Here is a 16,060-nt window from a genome sequence, read left to right on the forward strand (position 1 = left end):
TCACTTGCCACTGTTCTTAACAGTCTACCAAATACAGTTGACTTACACACACAAAGGCATCACCGCTTAGTAGGTGACAGCACTTTTACTCTTAAAACATATACTAAACACATGTACACAAACAAAGTCATCAACCTTTTGCTCTTTACACTTGCTATCCAAATTCTCTGAATGTCCAGGTCATCTATTTACTTTGAGCTGTAGGAGTTATATTTTAACTTCTTGATTGATTTCTCCTTGAATATAAGCCTGAGCAATGGTACAAGAGATCAGCAATTTAAAAGGAAGCATTGTGTTCCACCAAGATGTCTCTGAAATGGATTCCACTTCTGCTGTTGCTACAAGTGAGTTGTTACTTTAGCCCTGGGAGTGCTGGAAAGGTGCTGGTGTGGCCCACAGAATACAGCCATTGGATCAATATGAAGACAATCCTGGATGAACTTGTCCAGAGAGGTCATGAAGTGACTGTTCTGACGGCTTCAGCTTCGATTCTTGTGGATCCAAACAAACCATCTGCTATTAAATTTGAGATTTATCCTGCATCTTTAACAAAACATGATTATGAGGTTATATTCAAAACACTGGTTGATACATGGACACGTCTGCCAAAAGATTCATTTTGGACACATTTTACACTAATGCAAGAAATCATTTGGCAATTTTCTGATAATGTTCTAAAGCTCTGTAACGATGCAGTTTTGAACAAGAAACTTATAGGAAAATTACAAGAATCAAAATTTGATTTAATTTTTGCAGATGCCGTAGGACTGTGTAGTGAGCTGCTGGCTGAGCTACTGCAAATACCGTTAGTGTACAGTCTCCGCTTCTCTCCAGGCCATACAATTGAAAAGTATGGTGGAGGACTTCCATTCCCACCTTCTTATGTACCTGCTGTTATGTCAGAATTAAGTGATCAAATGACATTCATGGAGAGGGTAAAAAATATGATATATGTGATTTATTTTGACTTTTGGTTCCAAACATTTAATGAGAAGAAGTGGGATCAGTTTTACAGTGAAGTACTAGGTAAGTCATGTTTTTAGGTGGTAGCTTGAAGTCTTAATTCTCCTAGCGCCTTGAAAAGTGAGTTTGTATAAAGTCAGAGGAATTTGTCTTTTATAAGTGAAGTGTTGAAAGAAAAGTAGAAAATGATCTCTCAAACTCACAAATATTATGGAAATGCTTAAATTATAGGGTCAGTTAGAATCCCACGGTCCATTCCCAGTACAGGACCCTCCAAGAAATCATAAACTAAAAGTTAAAGCACTGAGGAGTTTGTTAAGCAATTGCAGATCAATCCTTGCGTATTTGTTTGCTTGTAAGAGGCTTTATTTCATAGAGGTGTTTTCAGTCTGGAGCAATACTGAGTAGAGATTTTTCATATATGCCTTGCTCCCGTCCATGCATTGCCTCCCCTATTATCAACATCCCCCACAGAAGAAGTACATTTGTTACAGTTGATGAAACGATATTGACACACCGTTATCACCTAAAGTCCATATTTTATATTAGGGTTCTATCTTGGTGATGTACATTCTTGGAGTTTGGACAAAATTATTTTGTCACCTGTCCACCATTAGAATATCACAAACCTAGTTTCACTGCCCTAAAAATACTCTGTGCTCTGCCTAATCATCCTGCACATCAACTTTACTATAGGTTTTTTTCATCTTCAATAAAAGTCATTGGAAATTTTACTAAATATCTTGATCAAAACCGACATACAGAGTGAGGAGCAATATATTTTTAGCACAACAGTGGGTGGAGCATTGAGAAATTGTTCCCCTTATGTAGTTAGGATTCATTTAAAAAACATTTTCTGCCATATTACCTGAAGGAGTCCTTCACAAATGAAAGACACAATGGCTCTATCTCAAACATGTGAAACTATTATTAGAGATTCTAATGATTACACATTCCTGCACTAAGTACTTACAAAACATCTGCTTCAAAGGCCCAGAATTTTGTCGAAAGGTGGACGTACAAGTGACTAGTCCATATTGTTTAAAAACAATGTCTCTCCATTAAAGATAAAATGAGCCACAATTCATGGTGAGCACATCTATTTCCATACTTTATGAAAACTTTCCAGCTATTTTTTGCAAGGACATTTATTTAATATGCAAATATTATTAAGCCACTTACGTGAGCCAAATACCAGAGTGGCCATATTTTCAAAACCTTAGTTTACTTGGAAAATCTAGGATTAAGGGAATAGCTTGCTAAATTGTAGAAACAAGATGGAGCGCTTCAGGGAAACATGTCTCCATGGGTATGGTAGGGAGAATTGATGGAGCAGTTGAAATCACTGTTTACGTTTGTGTCAATTAACTTTTGCAGCCATACAGAGTAAACAAATGCATGTTTAATTCTTTGGTGTCTTAGGTCTAATAATTGTTTATGTTTGTGAATGCACTGACGTGATGTTAGAGATGAAAGTCTCTTATGCATTGTAGTATATATATAAACAACATATATAAAACATATATATTATATATAGACACACACATAATACTATTGTGAAACCACAGAAACTTTTAAACATCTTTGAGTCTGTTATTCCAAGCTCTTTTCAGAAAACTACCTGATATATTCACATTACAAAACACTCATTTCCTTACTTTTATTTGCTTTTTTCCCTTCAGGAAGAGCCACTAAATTATATGAGTTAATGAGGAAAGCTGAAATGTGGCTCGTTCGAACCTATTGGGATTTTGAATTTCCTCGCCCATTCTTACCACATTTTCAATTTATTGGAGGATATCACTGCAAACCTGCCAAATCCCTGCCTAAGGTGACGTACTCCTGTTTGTGTGGTTGGTTTACTTTGCATTCGCAATAGAAATTATTCTGTGTTCTTTATTTAGAATGTTTGATTACAGTGAGCGATATGGGAAGCTGCGTAAAGGGACCTACAAATTGGAAACTCATATATTTCAATACCATTACAAGACTCTGAGTTTCATTATCATTGAAGAATAAAGTATTATCCCTGGAAGGCTTTAGGAATAGGGTCAGTTAAATTAAGGCCTCATTATTCAACACATAAGAAAGTATCAGTCACTCATTCAAAGGTATTCTTGTTTTTGTTTTTTTCTGGCTGAAGAAGATTTGCCCTGAGCTAACATCTGCTGCCAATCTTCCTCTTTTTGCATGTGATTTGCCACCACAGCAGGGCCACTGACAACTTGAGTGGTGTAGGTTCGTGCCTGGGAACCATGCCCAGACCACCAAAGTGGAGTGCACCAAACTTAACCACTAGGCCACCACGGCTGACCCTCAAAGAATATTCTTAAAGTGACTAGCATAGTTCAGAGATATGCTGGATATGCAGAGAAGCAGTGTAGACACAATTTTTCTACACAAACACTTAGCATTCTACTTGGAAACATAGGATATGAGCATGTAATAACAGCTGTGTAAAAAGTATTATAACAAGGAAAGACCACAGCGCTAAAGAGCATCCAGTGGGCATCATAGAACAACATTGACTCGAATCAGAAAGTATACTCTTTATATTGGAAAGGTTCTGTCATTAATTTCCACAGAGCAAAGAACTAATAATGAATTTCAAAACAGAAGGACCGGAGAAAAACAAAGGATGAATATGCAGTTGTGACAAGATAGCCAGGAAATTTTTGGCTCTTCTACATTTGTTTTTTGGGTATAAGAGTATACTGAGCCATAAGGAATATTCCAGTTCTGAAAGTAATACATGGATTTTATAGTGGGAATACAAATCAGAATAATTCAGAAACAATTGTAAGCAAGACGGTGACCAGCTCTCTGCTGCAGAAAGCCTGCTGTATCTCTCCCACTGTGGGCCAGCTGCTCCCTGGAGACCTCAAGGAGGTGATGAGGGCTCATCACTGTCAGTTACAGATAACATATTCGACTAGGGCATCCTTTTTACAATATGATTTCAGGGCAAAAGGTGTCATACACAAACAAACCAGAAATATGGTCACTCAAGTAATATACATGTATATTTCTGGATTACAAATAGGAATCTTAGGGAGATTTCATGGAAACTCCAAACAGTAATATCAGACTCACGTGTCTGATGAGTGTGAAATTACTCATCAGCAGTTCTCCAGCCTTTAAGGGTGATTTATGGGGAGCTCAGGAAATACTGACAATAGTTAAGGTGAAGGATAAATTATTATAGAGCTGAGAAAAAAATTATGTAAAGGCATCCCAATCATAACAAAATTTTCATAGTGCTCATAGTCGGCGAAAGAAAATACTAATGACTAAACTAAAATATTCCTCCAGAAGACCTGCCTGGTATAAACACAAGTGGTTTAGTAGAACTAGAACAATAAAGAATCAAAGGTGAGTCAAGTTCTGCTGTGTGGCCGCCTTCCAAGAATCCATATTAGTAATTAATGACAGTGTAAATGAAGAGACTAGGTGTAATACTGTCTAAGAGCATTTCTTCTGCACTACTGTGTACTGGCTCTATTTCACTTCTTTCTTACACACAGGCACAGACACACACACACATATTTGCAAAAATTTACATAATAAAGGAAATTAATCTCAGATCAGTTGAATCATTCCAAAGTAACTAAGGGATTAGATCTATTATAAACAGTCACTAAGTAAAATAGAATGGAGGTTCCTTAAAAAATCAAAAATGGAATTACCATAAGGTCCATCGATTCCACTTCTGGGTATTCATCAAACGCAATTGGCATTAGGATCAAACCGAGATATATGCCTACTTATCTTCATAGCAACGCTTTTCACAAGAGCCAAAACGCTGAAGCAACAAAAGTGTTGATCTACAGAAGAATTAATAAACAAAATAATCTATTTACACACAATGGACGATAACTCAGCCTTAAAACTGAAGGAAACTCTAACACGTGCTCCAACATGGCTGAAATTTGCGGACATTATTCTAGGTGAAAGGAGGCACTCACGAAATGATAGATACCGTATGATTCACTTATATAAATTATCTAGATTCAAATTCATAGAAATAGGAAGTAGAATGATAGTTGCCAGGTCATTATTGTAAAATGGGTATAGTTTCAATTTGCAAGGTGAAGCGTTCTGGAGGTTGGTTACATAGCAATGAGAATGTGCACACTACTGAAGTGTACATTTAGGAATAGTTAAGATGATAAATTTTATGTTATGTATATTTTACCACAATTAAAAATAAACAGGAACTACTCTAGTAATTCCTGATAATTTATGATTTTCTCTGCTTAGTTGTTTGCAGCAATCCTTTCAATACTGTTTGCTAGGCTGGTGTTCTTTAGTGATGGAGCAAATTACTTCTTCACAGGAAATGGAAGAGTTTGCCCAGAGCTCCGGAGAAAACGGCATTGTGGTGTTTACTCTGGGGTCAATGGTCAGCAACATGACAGAAGAAAGAGCCAATGTGATTGCATCAGCCTTTGCCCAGATTCCACAAAAGGTTAGATAAAGTACCTTATAGTGGACAACGATTTAATGTATCTGTTAAATTTTGAAAAGGATCCGATTACATAAATTTCCTTCATGAGAGGTAAACTACAATGTATTATGATAGATTCAACGTATCTCAAAAATGAGTTTAAATGCAAAAGTATACATGGCAGTTGCCAACAGTACAGATGGTGTTTTGATAGACAGATAATTTTGGCATTAACATTTGGATCAGATTGAAATATGTTTAACAGATGGAGTGCAGGTTTGGTATTATAATGACATTGTGGTAATATTATGATGATATAATAATGAGAATAATCATATAATAATGGTATCATGATATTATAATGGTATAATGATGCCATATCATCAAATTTTTCCCTGTCATTTGCTCCTTTTCCGTGCAGGATTCCTGAGGGCACAATACATGCTACAGATATTCTCATAAAGGGGTTAGGGGCTGGACCCTGGCATAGTGGTTAAGTTTGGAGCGATCAGCTTCAGTGGCCCGGGTCCATGGGTTTGGATCCTGGGTACAGACATACACTACTCATCACTCATCAGCCATGATGTGGTAGTGACTGACATACAAAATAGCTGAAGATTGGCACAGATATTGGCTCAGCAGTAGTATTCCTGAGCAAAAAAAAAAGAGAAGAAAGAAAGAAAGGAGATAAATTTTAACAGTAACATTAAGCAAGAAGTGATAACAATCTGAAAGGCATCCTGCAGTTTAGGCTTGCCAGGTAACCCAGGCCTCTTTTACTTCCCCTCAGTTTCAGAAAACCCTGTTCAATGTGCTGTTCAGGGTGCTATACAAAGGAAAGATGGCCAAGGCTCACCAACCTGCATCCAGGTACCTATCCTGACATGATAATTTAGAGAGAGAAAAAAAAACAACAAGAAAAAAAGAAACTGAAAAGCTGCCCTTGTGGACTGGACCCTGCTAAAGTTTGAAAGAGGAAAACACAGAAGGAATGGTGGAGGTGGGTCGGCCCTTAAGGTGACCCTGTGTTTCACAAAATATGGATCTGCAAGGACCGTGCTCCTAATCCATCTGAATAATAACTTCTCTCACTTGAAGAAGGAGAAGGGGATTTAAAAAGGAATCAATTAGAAGACAGGCTAGCATAGGAAAGGTTGAGATGGTTTCTTGTCAGTAAAATATGGTAGTAAATTATTTCTAATGTATAGAATCTACCTGGAGTCTCTGTGTATTTGTGAACTACTTTTGATTTTCCTAAATGGTATAGCTTTCTGCTTATCACCTATGCTGATTGCTGAGAACTGAAGTTGCTTTAATACTCACTTAGCAAATAGATGTTAACCACTGGTAATTTAGAATCCATCTTATGAGGATTGTTTAGCAATTTCAAAATCTGTAACTAATTTTGGTACTTGACTTGAAAATGGCTTGATATAAGAAACCATATTAATCAATGCTGTCCAAGTTTGGAGTGCATCCTTAAAGTGTTAACAGGCAGTTGAATAAAATTTAGCACCATCATGATATTCAGGTCTTTTCAACAGCTATACTGTTATTTATGAAGTACTAAGAGGCTCTTTTTTTCTACATTTAAAGAATTCTCAAGCCTGGCAATAGTGATAATACTCTGGAGTTTTGCAAAAAAATAACCACGTGAATTTTTTCCTGGAAGTAGTGATATTGATAATTAGTAATTTCAAAGGAGCTAAATGTACTTACCAAGCAGAAATTATTTGTTATTAAAACTAAATTGTTAATAATAAGAATTACTTTGTTCTTACAATTAGATGATTGCACACAATTCCCATTTGGCAAATCAAAAGATGTAAAACTCTAGTAATATAACTTGCAGAACAAGTGGATATAAGTCACTTCTCCCAACACACAAAAAGAAATAAACAGACTAATATTAAATTTGGAAGCTGAGAGCTAGTATAATAAATAGTTAAAATAAATTAGCAGATTATTCGTAATTTGCAATTTTTTTGCTCTAAAATTAAAATGACTGCCTAAAAAATGTTTATGTGCTTGAATTTGTTATTGAAAATCTCATTTGTCTAATCCAAGTGAGAAACATCATGATTGCAATCATAGGTGATTGAATGTAAAATAAGTGCATGGAGGATGAGAATTCCTATTAGATCAGTGTTTACTGGTTCTCATTACTTAACATTTCTTTCCCTCATTTCTTCATCTGTCACAATGAACAGGTTTAACTAGAGGCCTCTTAATCTATTTATATTCTGCCATTCTATATCTTAGAAGTTTGACTCATGGACTCAGGCATTTTCTTTACTGTAACAGGTTATATGGAGATATGATGGCAAGAAACCAGACACCTTAGGGCCAAATACGCGGCTTTATAAGTGGATTCCCCAGAATGATCTTCTTGGTAAGATTCTGGAAAACGAACATTCAAATAAGAACAACTCCAACCAGATCATAATAGCTCAGCAGGAAAAAAATTTATTTGAAATTTATTATTGAAAATCTGGAAATTAAAAATTAACTGTCTTATATTTATTTCCCAGTCGGAGGGAGAAAGGATAAGTGTAACCTTTCCTTCTTCTGATTCCTGCACCACCACCACCAACTTCCTGCTGTCTTGACACGATACTTCCAAGACTGAGTCACTTCACTAATTCATTAACAGAATATATTCTAATATACCCCCTCCCCGATTTTTTTCTGACCTATTAATTTTTTATCCAGCATGTTCTCTTTCAATTTTGTCCACCCGGCAATCTTGTATTCATTTTTCACGTCTCAGGTCATACGCTGATCTTCTCTATAGCCTTCGCTTATCTCGACAGCACATTTAGGTGTTTCTTCCTCTAAACTCTGAAAGACATTTTAATGTAGTTTCATGTGTATAATAATCTGTTATTTAGAATACAATGCCTCTTTCAGTGTCTTATATTGCCCCACTCTCATTTTATTCTAAGAGCTATACTAATAGTTTGCCAAAATTCACCCAATCCTAGGTCATCCAAAAACCAAAGCCTTTATAACTCATGGTGGAGCCAACGGCATCTATGAGGCGATCTACCATGGGATCCCTGTGGTGGGCATTCCTTTGTTTGCGGATCAACCTGATAATGTTGCTCACATGAAGACCAAGGGAGCAGCTGTAAGACTGGACTTCGACACAATGACAAGTTCAGATTTGCTCAACGCATTGAAGACAGTCATACATGACCCATCGTAAGTATCACACTTTTTAATAAGTAGTATTTATAGATAGATTCTTTTCCCAATGATGAGTAGGAGTTTCATCTCAGTTTTAAGAGGCTAATTTTGAAATTATTAACATGATTTAACCATTCTAAAATGTACTTTATTTTCACCCAGACTTACATTTATTTCAAAGTTGCTTCTTAACTCCATAGATTTAATAGGTAATGAACTGAGGCAACAATTTTCTCCTCAAATAATGGAAAGCTACATAGGTATTTGTAAGAAGGACACATTTTTAAAAATATGTTAGAACCTGAGCAGGAAAGAATGATGAAGAAAATATCATAAATTCTTTCAACTCAGTAACTAACATCTCTGAAACTGTAAATCTCTTTATCTCAAAAATTTATTTTATTTTTATTGTTTTAGCAGATTTTATAATGAGATATAATTTACATACTATAAAATTCATTAAAATTATAAAATTGAAATATGTGTAGTATGTTTACAGTGCTATAAATCCATCACAATATTATAAATTTAAGATATTTTTATCACCACAGAAAGAAATGTGACGTTCCTTACAAGTTACTTCCCATTCCCCCCTGCCCAAGTAACCATTAATCAACTTTCTATCTCTGTGGATTAGTCCTTCTGGACATTTCATATGCATGAAATCATACATCATATAGTCTTTTGCAACTGGCTTCATTCAGATAGGCTGATGTTTTTGACCTCCTTCCCTGTTGTAGGTTTATAATTCTGAGTAATATTCTATGATAAGGACATAACATATTTTATTTACCCATTCATAAGTTCATGGATATTTTGGTTGTTCCACATTTGGCTATTATGAATATTGCTTTATATGCTTTTGCGTCAAAATATATAAATATAACACTACGTACAGCAATTGTAAACAGAGTAAATCATTTAAAGACAAAAATTGTCAAAATGGATTTTAAAAAATAACTTTATATACTATTTACAAGTCATGCTTAAATAGAAGAGTACAGGAAAATTGTAAGTACAAAGATAAGAAAAGACCTTTTTAAAAAATAACTATAGAAACATGTATAGTAAACTAATACCAGACACAGTAGACCAGAAACAATATTAAAATAAAAAATAAATACTTCATAATGATAAATAGGTTAATCCTTCAAAACAACACAAATTACTAATTTGTAACACCTGCTAATAAATCCTCCAAATAAACAAAGTAAAAGTAGACAAAAAGCAAAAATAGGTGGGGAGGGTGTCAAGATGGTGGCATAAGTGGACACTGAACTCATCTCCTCGCACAAATACAACAAAGTTACAACTATTTTTGGAAAAATTACCACTGAGAGAGAACTGAAAACTGCATAAAAAGAATGCCCACAACAAGGGACAGTCCTGTTTAAGGTGGAAGCAGCAGAAATTAAAAGTAAAAATAAATCTACCATATGATACAGCTATTCCACCGTTGGGTAATTATCCAATGAATATGAAAACATGAAAGCATAAAGGTATAGGAACCCCTATGTTCATTGCAGCATTATTCACAATAGCCAAGACTTTGAAGCAACTTAGGTGCCCATCAAGGGATGAACGGATAAAGAAGATGTCATAGATATACAGAATGGATTACTAGCCAGCCATAAGAAAAGGTGAATTCTAGCCATTCGTGACAACATGGATAAACCTTGAGGGCATTATGCTAAGTGAAATAACTCAAGGGGAGAAAGTCAAATAATGTATGATCTCACTCATAAGTCCATGATAAAAACAACGACAAACACACACATAGAAACAGCCATTAGATTGCCGGTTACCAGAGGGGAAGTGGGGAGGGAGGAGGGCAAAAGGAGCGATTAGGCATGTGTGTGGTGATGGATTGTAATTAGTCTTTGGGTGGTGAACGTGACGTAATCTACACAGAAATCAAAATATATAATGATGGACGCCTGAAATTTATATAATGTCATAACGAATGTTACCACAATAAAAACATAGAAAATTTTTAAAGTACACAAATCTATAGTCCGAATAGGATGTTTTTGAAGACTTTTTCCTATAATATAGTAAAAGATTACAAAATAAATAAGTACATAAAATGTGTGAAGAATCTAATTTTAAAAAGCAACCTATTTGATATATACATTATATTATATATATATATACACATATATATAAAGCGATGGTGAAAACACGTTTTTCAACAGCATATAGAATAATTAATGGTACGGACCATGCATGCTGGGGCAAAACTTAGACTTACTATTTGAAAATTTTCAACTTATAAAGGGCATATTATCTGGCCAGACAAGAATTAAGTTAGAAATGATGAAATAAAAGAACTAAAGACAATCACTAAATTTTGAATATTAAGCAATACATTTCTAAGTAATTTAGAACCAAAAAAGAAATTATAATCATTCCTGCACCATCTTCTCAGCGATTCCCTTCTAGGAAATACCCAACAGAAATGTATAAATATGCAAACCAAAAGACAATTAAAACAATATTTGTATCAGCATTAGTAGAAATGGCCAAAATATTATTAACAATCCACATGTCCGTGGATCATTATGAAGAGATAATCTGTGGTATTGTCAGACATTGGATACAATACAGCAATGGAATTCACCAACTGCTGCAGAAAGGACAAAACAAATGAATACTACTATCTGATGCCAATATACAAACCAGAAAAACAAATCTATGATGTTAAAAATAATGATAGCAGTTAATTTGCAGAAAGGATTAGTGAGTGAAAAGGTCCGGAGAATGGGGAGCTTCTAGTAGCTTGTGGCGTCCGATACCGATACGTAGGTGGTAGGTATATTTAATATCCACTTCAGGATGATTTTCTAGCTGATTATGAAATTTTGAGCTCTTCGCTTAGGATATATGCGTTTTTCTTCTGTATTTTACAAAATGTATTTAGAAATCTAGAAATCAAATAGAAAAAAATTAAAAATATAGAAGAAATGCCTAGGGCTGCTATTAGGGTGGCAAGGAAAAGGCTCTCTGAGATGTGACAGCGAAGTCAAAGCCTCCATCAGGAGTTAGAAGCAAGCTTTGGGGTGTTGCAGGGAAGAGTGCTCCAGGAGAGGCACAGAAGGGGCAGAAATTGCAAAGGTGCTAAGATGGGAACACAGCTCAACGAACCAATTCCTCTTTGGAAACTTCAAGAGCACCATCCTAAAATGGCATTCATCATCTGGCTTACAGCCCTTAGAATGGCTCCTATAATTTACCTCTGTTAGAAAGGATTTAACTTTCCCACCTTATGTTCATCTTCAATTTTGAAAATATTAGTCATCAGAAAATTCCAATTTAAAAACCAAACTGCGATGAAGACTCCACTAAAACCACATTTCTGCAATACTATGACATTTATTTTGAAACTTAGGTATGGCACTCCAAAAACCTTTCTTGGGAATGATATGCTTAAGCAAATTAACGTCCTTTCACTGTTGCTATCTTTGTGTTTCTCCTTTAGATATAAAGACAATGCTATGAAATTATCAAGAATTCAACATGATCAACCAATGAAGCCTTTAGATCGAGCAGTCTTCTGGATCGAGTTTGTCATGCGCCACAAAGGAGCCAAACACTTGCGGCCAGCCTCCCACGACCTCACCTGGTTTCAGTACCACTCTTTGGATGTGATTGGGTTCCTGCTGGCCTGTGTGGCAACCACTGTATTTGTCATCATAAAATGTCTGCTTTGTTGCTGGAAGTTTGCTAAAACAGGAAAGAAGGAAAAAAGGGAGTAATTGTATCTGACTGAAGGTGGGATGCCTCATAGAGGGGACTCCCGCAGTTAATTCCAGCAAGACGTTGTGATGTAAAGATCCCTTCCTCTTAAGACAAAACAACCTTTCAAAATTTAGCTTCTCAGATCAAAATTTGTTTTCAAGTGTTTTGCTACCTGTTTAACAGTTAGAAATATGTCCTGCCAAAGAGAAGAAGAGGCAAAAATTAAATAAAAATAAAACTATATGGGTATATTAATATTTATTATTCTAATACAAAGTTATGCCAAAAGAAAATTGTTGAACTTAATTGTCTTTCAAACTTTACATACGGACACAAGAGCATTAAGCAGTGTATTCGCAATATCAACATTATTGTGCAAATACTCAGGATATTTTCACTTGATATTGGTGCAGATTTTGTAATTTTATCTTTGGATCAAGAACTACTCAATGGTTAGAATTGCATAAAATGATTCACCCTTCTATTTCCTTTAAGAGACGAATAATGCTGCTTGGCTTTTACTGTGCATCCAGCCTCAGCATCACTCCTTGCCTAAAGACATGGCAAGATGTTTGCCTTCATCCAGTTTAACTCCATATCCAGTGGAAATACATGGATTTAGAAATACAACAACTGCTATCTGCTTCCTATTATACAACTGAGCTATTAGAAAGACTTTGGTTTCACTAGCTTATTCTCCTTACCTCACAGCCCTTTAAAAAGTTTCACCTGGTTGCTTTAACTGTCATTTTAGCCTTTGATAGAAGATGCAAGGTCCCCATTGAAGGTTTGATAATACAGAACCTGTACTCTACAGGAATTCTGGAATTTTCATTCTCTCCAAATGTATGTGTACATATATCTATAGATATGCATAGATATATTTATAGATATATGTCCACTCTTCCAAACAAGGCATAACATCACTCAGTTACTTACCGATATGGTGAGCAATTCAATGTGTTTGTTGAAGGCAGTTTGAAACAAGATTCTTATTCTATGCAACCACACTAGATCAGCATGCCTCATTCCTTCTCTCTTTCCTCAGAAGCCTATTGTTTCAACAACCTCATTAACCTAATATGGAAACATTAAATCCTTTGACATGACAAAAAGAGAATACAATCACCAATTTCTTTTAGGCCTAGCCACACTATGACTGATCAGAATCAACAACAAGGCAAAGAATACAAAAATTACGTAACTTTTTGAGAATATGTAAATCAAACCACAAGGTTGCACAAGGCCTTCCTGAAACATACACACCAGGGAATCACTTTAGGACCCAAGCGGACCATGAGACAGATACATACCTATCTTTACTGGTCAAGAAGTCCATCGTCAAAGTCTCACAACAAATATTCTCCAGTATCAGGCATGAATTTATTTTAAAAACACAGTAAAACTCTGAAGCTAGGAGATCTACAGGCAGAGTTCACCAAAGATATTTCCATACTACTCATCTAGATAATTGACACACTTTTATGGAAATTAAATAGTGCCATGGTAGATAATATTACTAAATCATGCATATAGGCTTAATTTTCCTCAAATCTATCCTGTATCACACGTAACCTGTAAAGGCTGGTAATCATTGTACAGGGAGAAATATCACAAACAACAAACTGAAAACAGTCCAATGTGAAAACAGATTCAGCATGTGAACAGGCAACTCACTAGAGTAAAAATGGTCACTAATATACAAATGATCGCAAAAGGCACTGACTCTGGGAGAATATAAATTCAGACCATAAATCGCGCCCCCCCCCCCCAAATATATATCAAACAAAAGAATCTGAGAGGACAGAGGCCACCATTTCTGCCAGGGAGGAAGTCATGGCTTTGCAGGCTGAAATGGCCCAGCAAGAGGAGGAGCTGAGCTTCCTGAAGCAGAGGCTGGCCGTGGCTCTTCTGGAGGAGCAGGAGCCACAGCAGCTGGTTGTGGTGTCACCCTGCCCAGGAAGGCCGCTCTGTCCGCAGATGAGATTATATGCAGAGCCGGTAGAAAGTCCTGCCTGTGCTGGCCGTGCCTGGACAGCTGTGCCTGCAGATCGCGGCCATACTGGTCGTGGGCTGTGGTGGGCATGGTGGCAGCTCGTGTAGCCGCCTTGGCCTTGTGGCCATGAGCTAGTAGAAAGGAGCAACCTGGCCCTCCAAGTGCTCCATGAGGAGGCACTGGCATGGCAGCCCAAGGTGTTTTGGGCCAATAGAATGAAGAAAATTACTGCATAATCATCTCAATAAATACAGAAAAATCATTTGACAAAATCCAATACCTTTCATGATAAAAATTCTCAGTAAACTAGGAATAAAGGGAAACTTCATCAAATGGATAAAAGGCATCTACGAAAAACCTGAATCTATGAAAAACCCTTACAACATTATACTTAATGGTAAAAGACTAAATGCTTTCTTTCTAAGATGTGGAGCAAGATGAGGAGGTCCACTTTCAAAATTTCTTTTCAACATTTTATTGGAGATTCAATGAAGACAATTAGACAAGAACATAAAAAAGAAATCCACATTGGAAAGGAAGGGGTAAAACTATCAGCAGATCATGTGATCTCATATAGAGAAAAATCATTGGAAACTCACTAGAAAATATACAATTGCAATGAACAATCGAAAATAAAATTAAGAATTTCACTACAATATCTTAAAAAGAGCAAAATACTTAGGAAAAAATTTAACAAGAAAAGTGCAATACTTATACTGTGGAAACTACAGAACATTATGGAAAGATACTTAAAACTTTCTAAATAAAAGGAAAGACATCTTATATTCACAGATTTAACACTTAATAATGTTGTAATGACAATTCATTACAAATTAATGTACAGATTCAACACAATCTCTATTAAAATCTCAGCAGACTTCCTTGCATGAATTGATAAATAACCCTAAAATTCATATAGATATTAAAAGGAACTAAAAATAGCCAAACAAACTTGAACAAAAACTTGAGAAGGGGAATTATACTAACTGATTTCAAAGCCAACTACAAACTACAGTAATCAAGAGAGTGTGAAACAGGCATACAGATAAGCATGTAGATCAATAGAATAGATTTTAGAATCCAGAAATATTCTCAGACATGGATGGCCAACTGATTTCTGGCAAGGGAACAGACATTTTCAAATAAATGCTCTGGAAAAACTGATTATCCACATGTAAAAGAATGAAGTTGGATTGCTTACCTCAAACCATAGGCAAAAATTACTAAAAATGGGTGGAAACCCTAAATGTAAGGGTGGAACTATAAGCTTCTTAAGAAGAAACATAAGGGCAAAACTTTGTGATCTTGGATTTGGCAATGATTTTTCAGTTAATAATTTCTTAGAGTACAAACAACCAACTTAAAATAGAGAAATTTAAAACTTTTGTTCTGATAGAATAAAGTGAAAACACAGCCCACGGAATAGGAGAATATACTTGCAAATCATATATCTCCTAAAGTATTTCTATCCAAAGACTATCAGAAAAAAAACTCACAATTAAATAATGGGATGAATAATACAATTTTTAAAGTCAACAAAGGCTCTGAATAGACTTTTCTCTAAAGAAGATATGCAAGTGGTCAACAAGCATATGAAAAGGTGCTTAACATCATTAGGTATCTGGCAAAGGTAACTCAAAACCACAGTGAGGTATGACTTCACTTCCACAGGCATGGCTAATAGACACCAAAGACACAAACAATAACAAGTGGTGGCAAGGATATGG

At 35.7% G+C, this 16,060-nt stretch overlaps 1 protein-coding gene across 2 annotated transcripts; it reads left to right on the forward strand.

Annotated features, from left to right (window-relative positions):
• Window positions 1-241: 241 nt before the first annotated feature.
• LOC139044858 (UDP-glucuronosyltransferase 2B31-like) lies at window positions 242-12,630 on the forward strand. 2 transcript variants are annotated; one of them, XM_070505723.1, is made up of 6 exons: window positions 242-344; window positions 2,646-2,794; window positions 5,300-5,431; window positions 7,715-7,802; window positions 8,395-8,614; window positions 12,078-12,630. In XM_070505723.1, exons 1-6 carry the CDS (start codon window positions 257-259, stop codon window positions 12,352-12,354), a joined length of 954 nt encoding a protein of 317 aa, XP_070361824.1. In that variant the 5' UTR covers window positions 242-256; the 3' UTR covers window positions 12,355-12,630. The 2 variants fall into 2 exon arrangements, with proteins under 2 accessions (XP_070361824.1, XP_070361823.1); XM_070505722.1 differs by having other exon boundaries at window positions 265-1,026.
• Window positions 12,631-16,060: the final 3,430 nt, after the last annotated feature.

This window comes from Equus asinus, chromosome 3, assembly GCF_041296235.1.
Source record: "Equus asinus isolate D_3611 breed Donkey chromosome 3, EquAss-T2T_v2, whole genome shotgun sequence".
In the NCBI taxonomy this organism is placed as follows: domain Eukaryota; kingdom Metazoa; phylum Chordata; class Mammalia; order Perissodactyla; family Equidae; genus Equus; species Equus asinus.

Bases quoted from the DNA above. Each gene is read 5' to 3' on its own strand.
- LOC139044858 (XM_070505722.1), top strand. From the start codon at position 306: ATGTCTCTGAAATGGATTCCACTTCTGCTGTTGCTACAAGTGAGTTGT. The intron at 2,795-5,299 runs GTGACGTACTCC...ACTTCTTCACAG, and splicing joins CTGCCAAATCCCTGCCTAAG to GAAATGGAAGAGTTTGCCCA. The intron at 8,615-12,077 runs GTAAGTATCACA...TTTCTCCTTTAG, and splicing joins ACAGTCATACATGACCCATC to ATATAAAGACAATGCTATGA.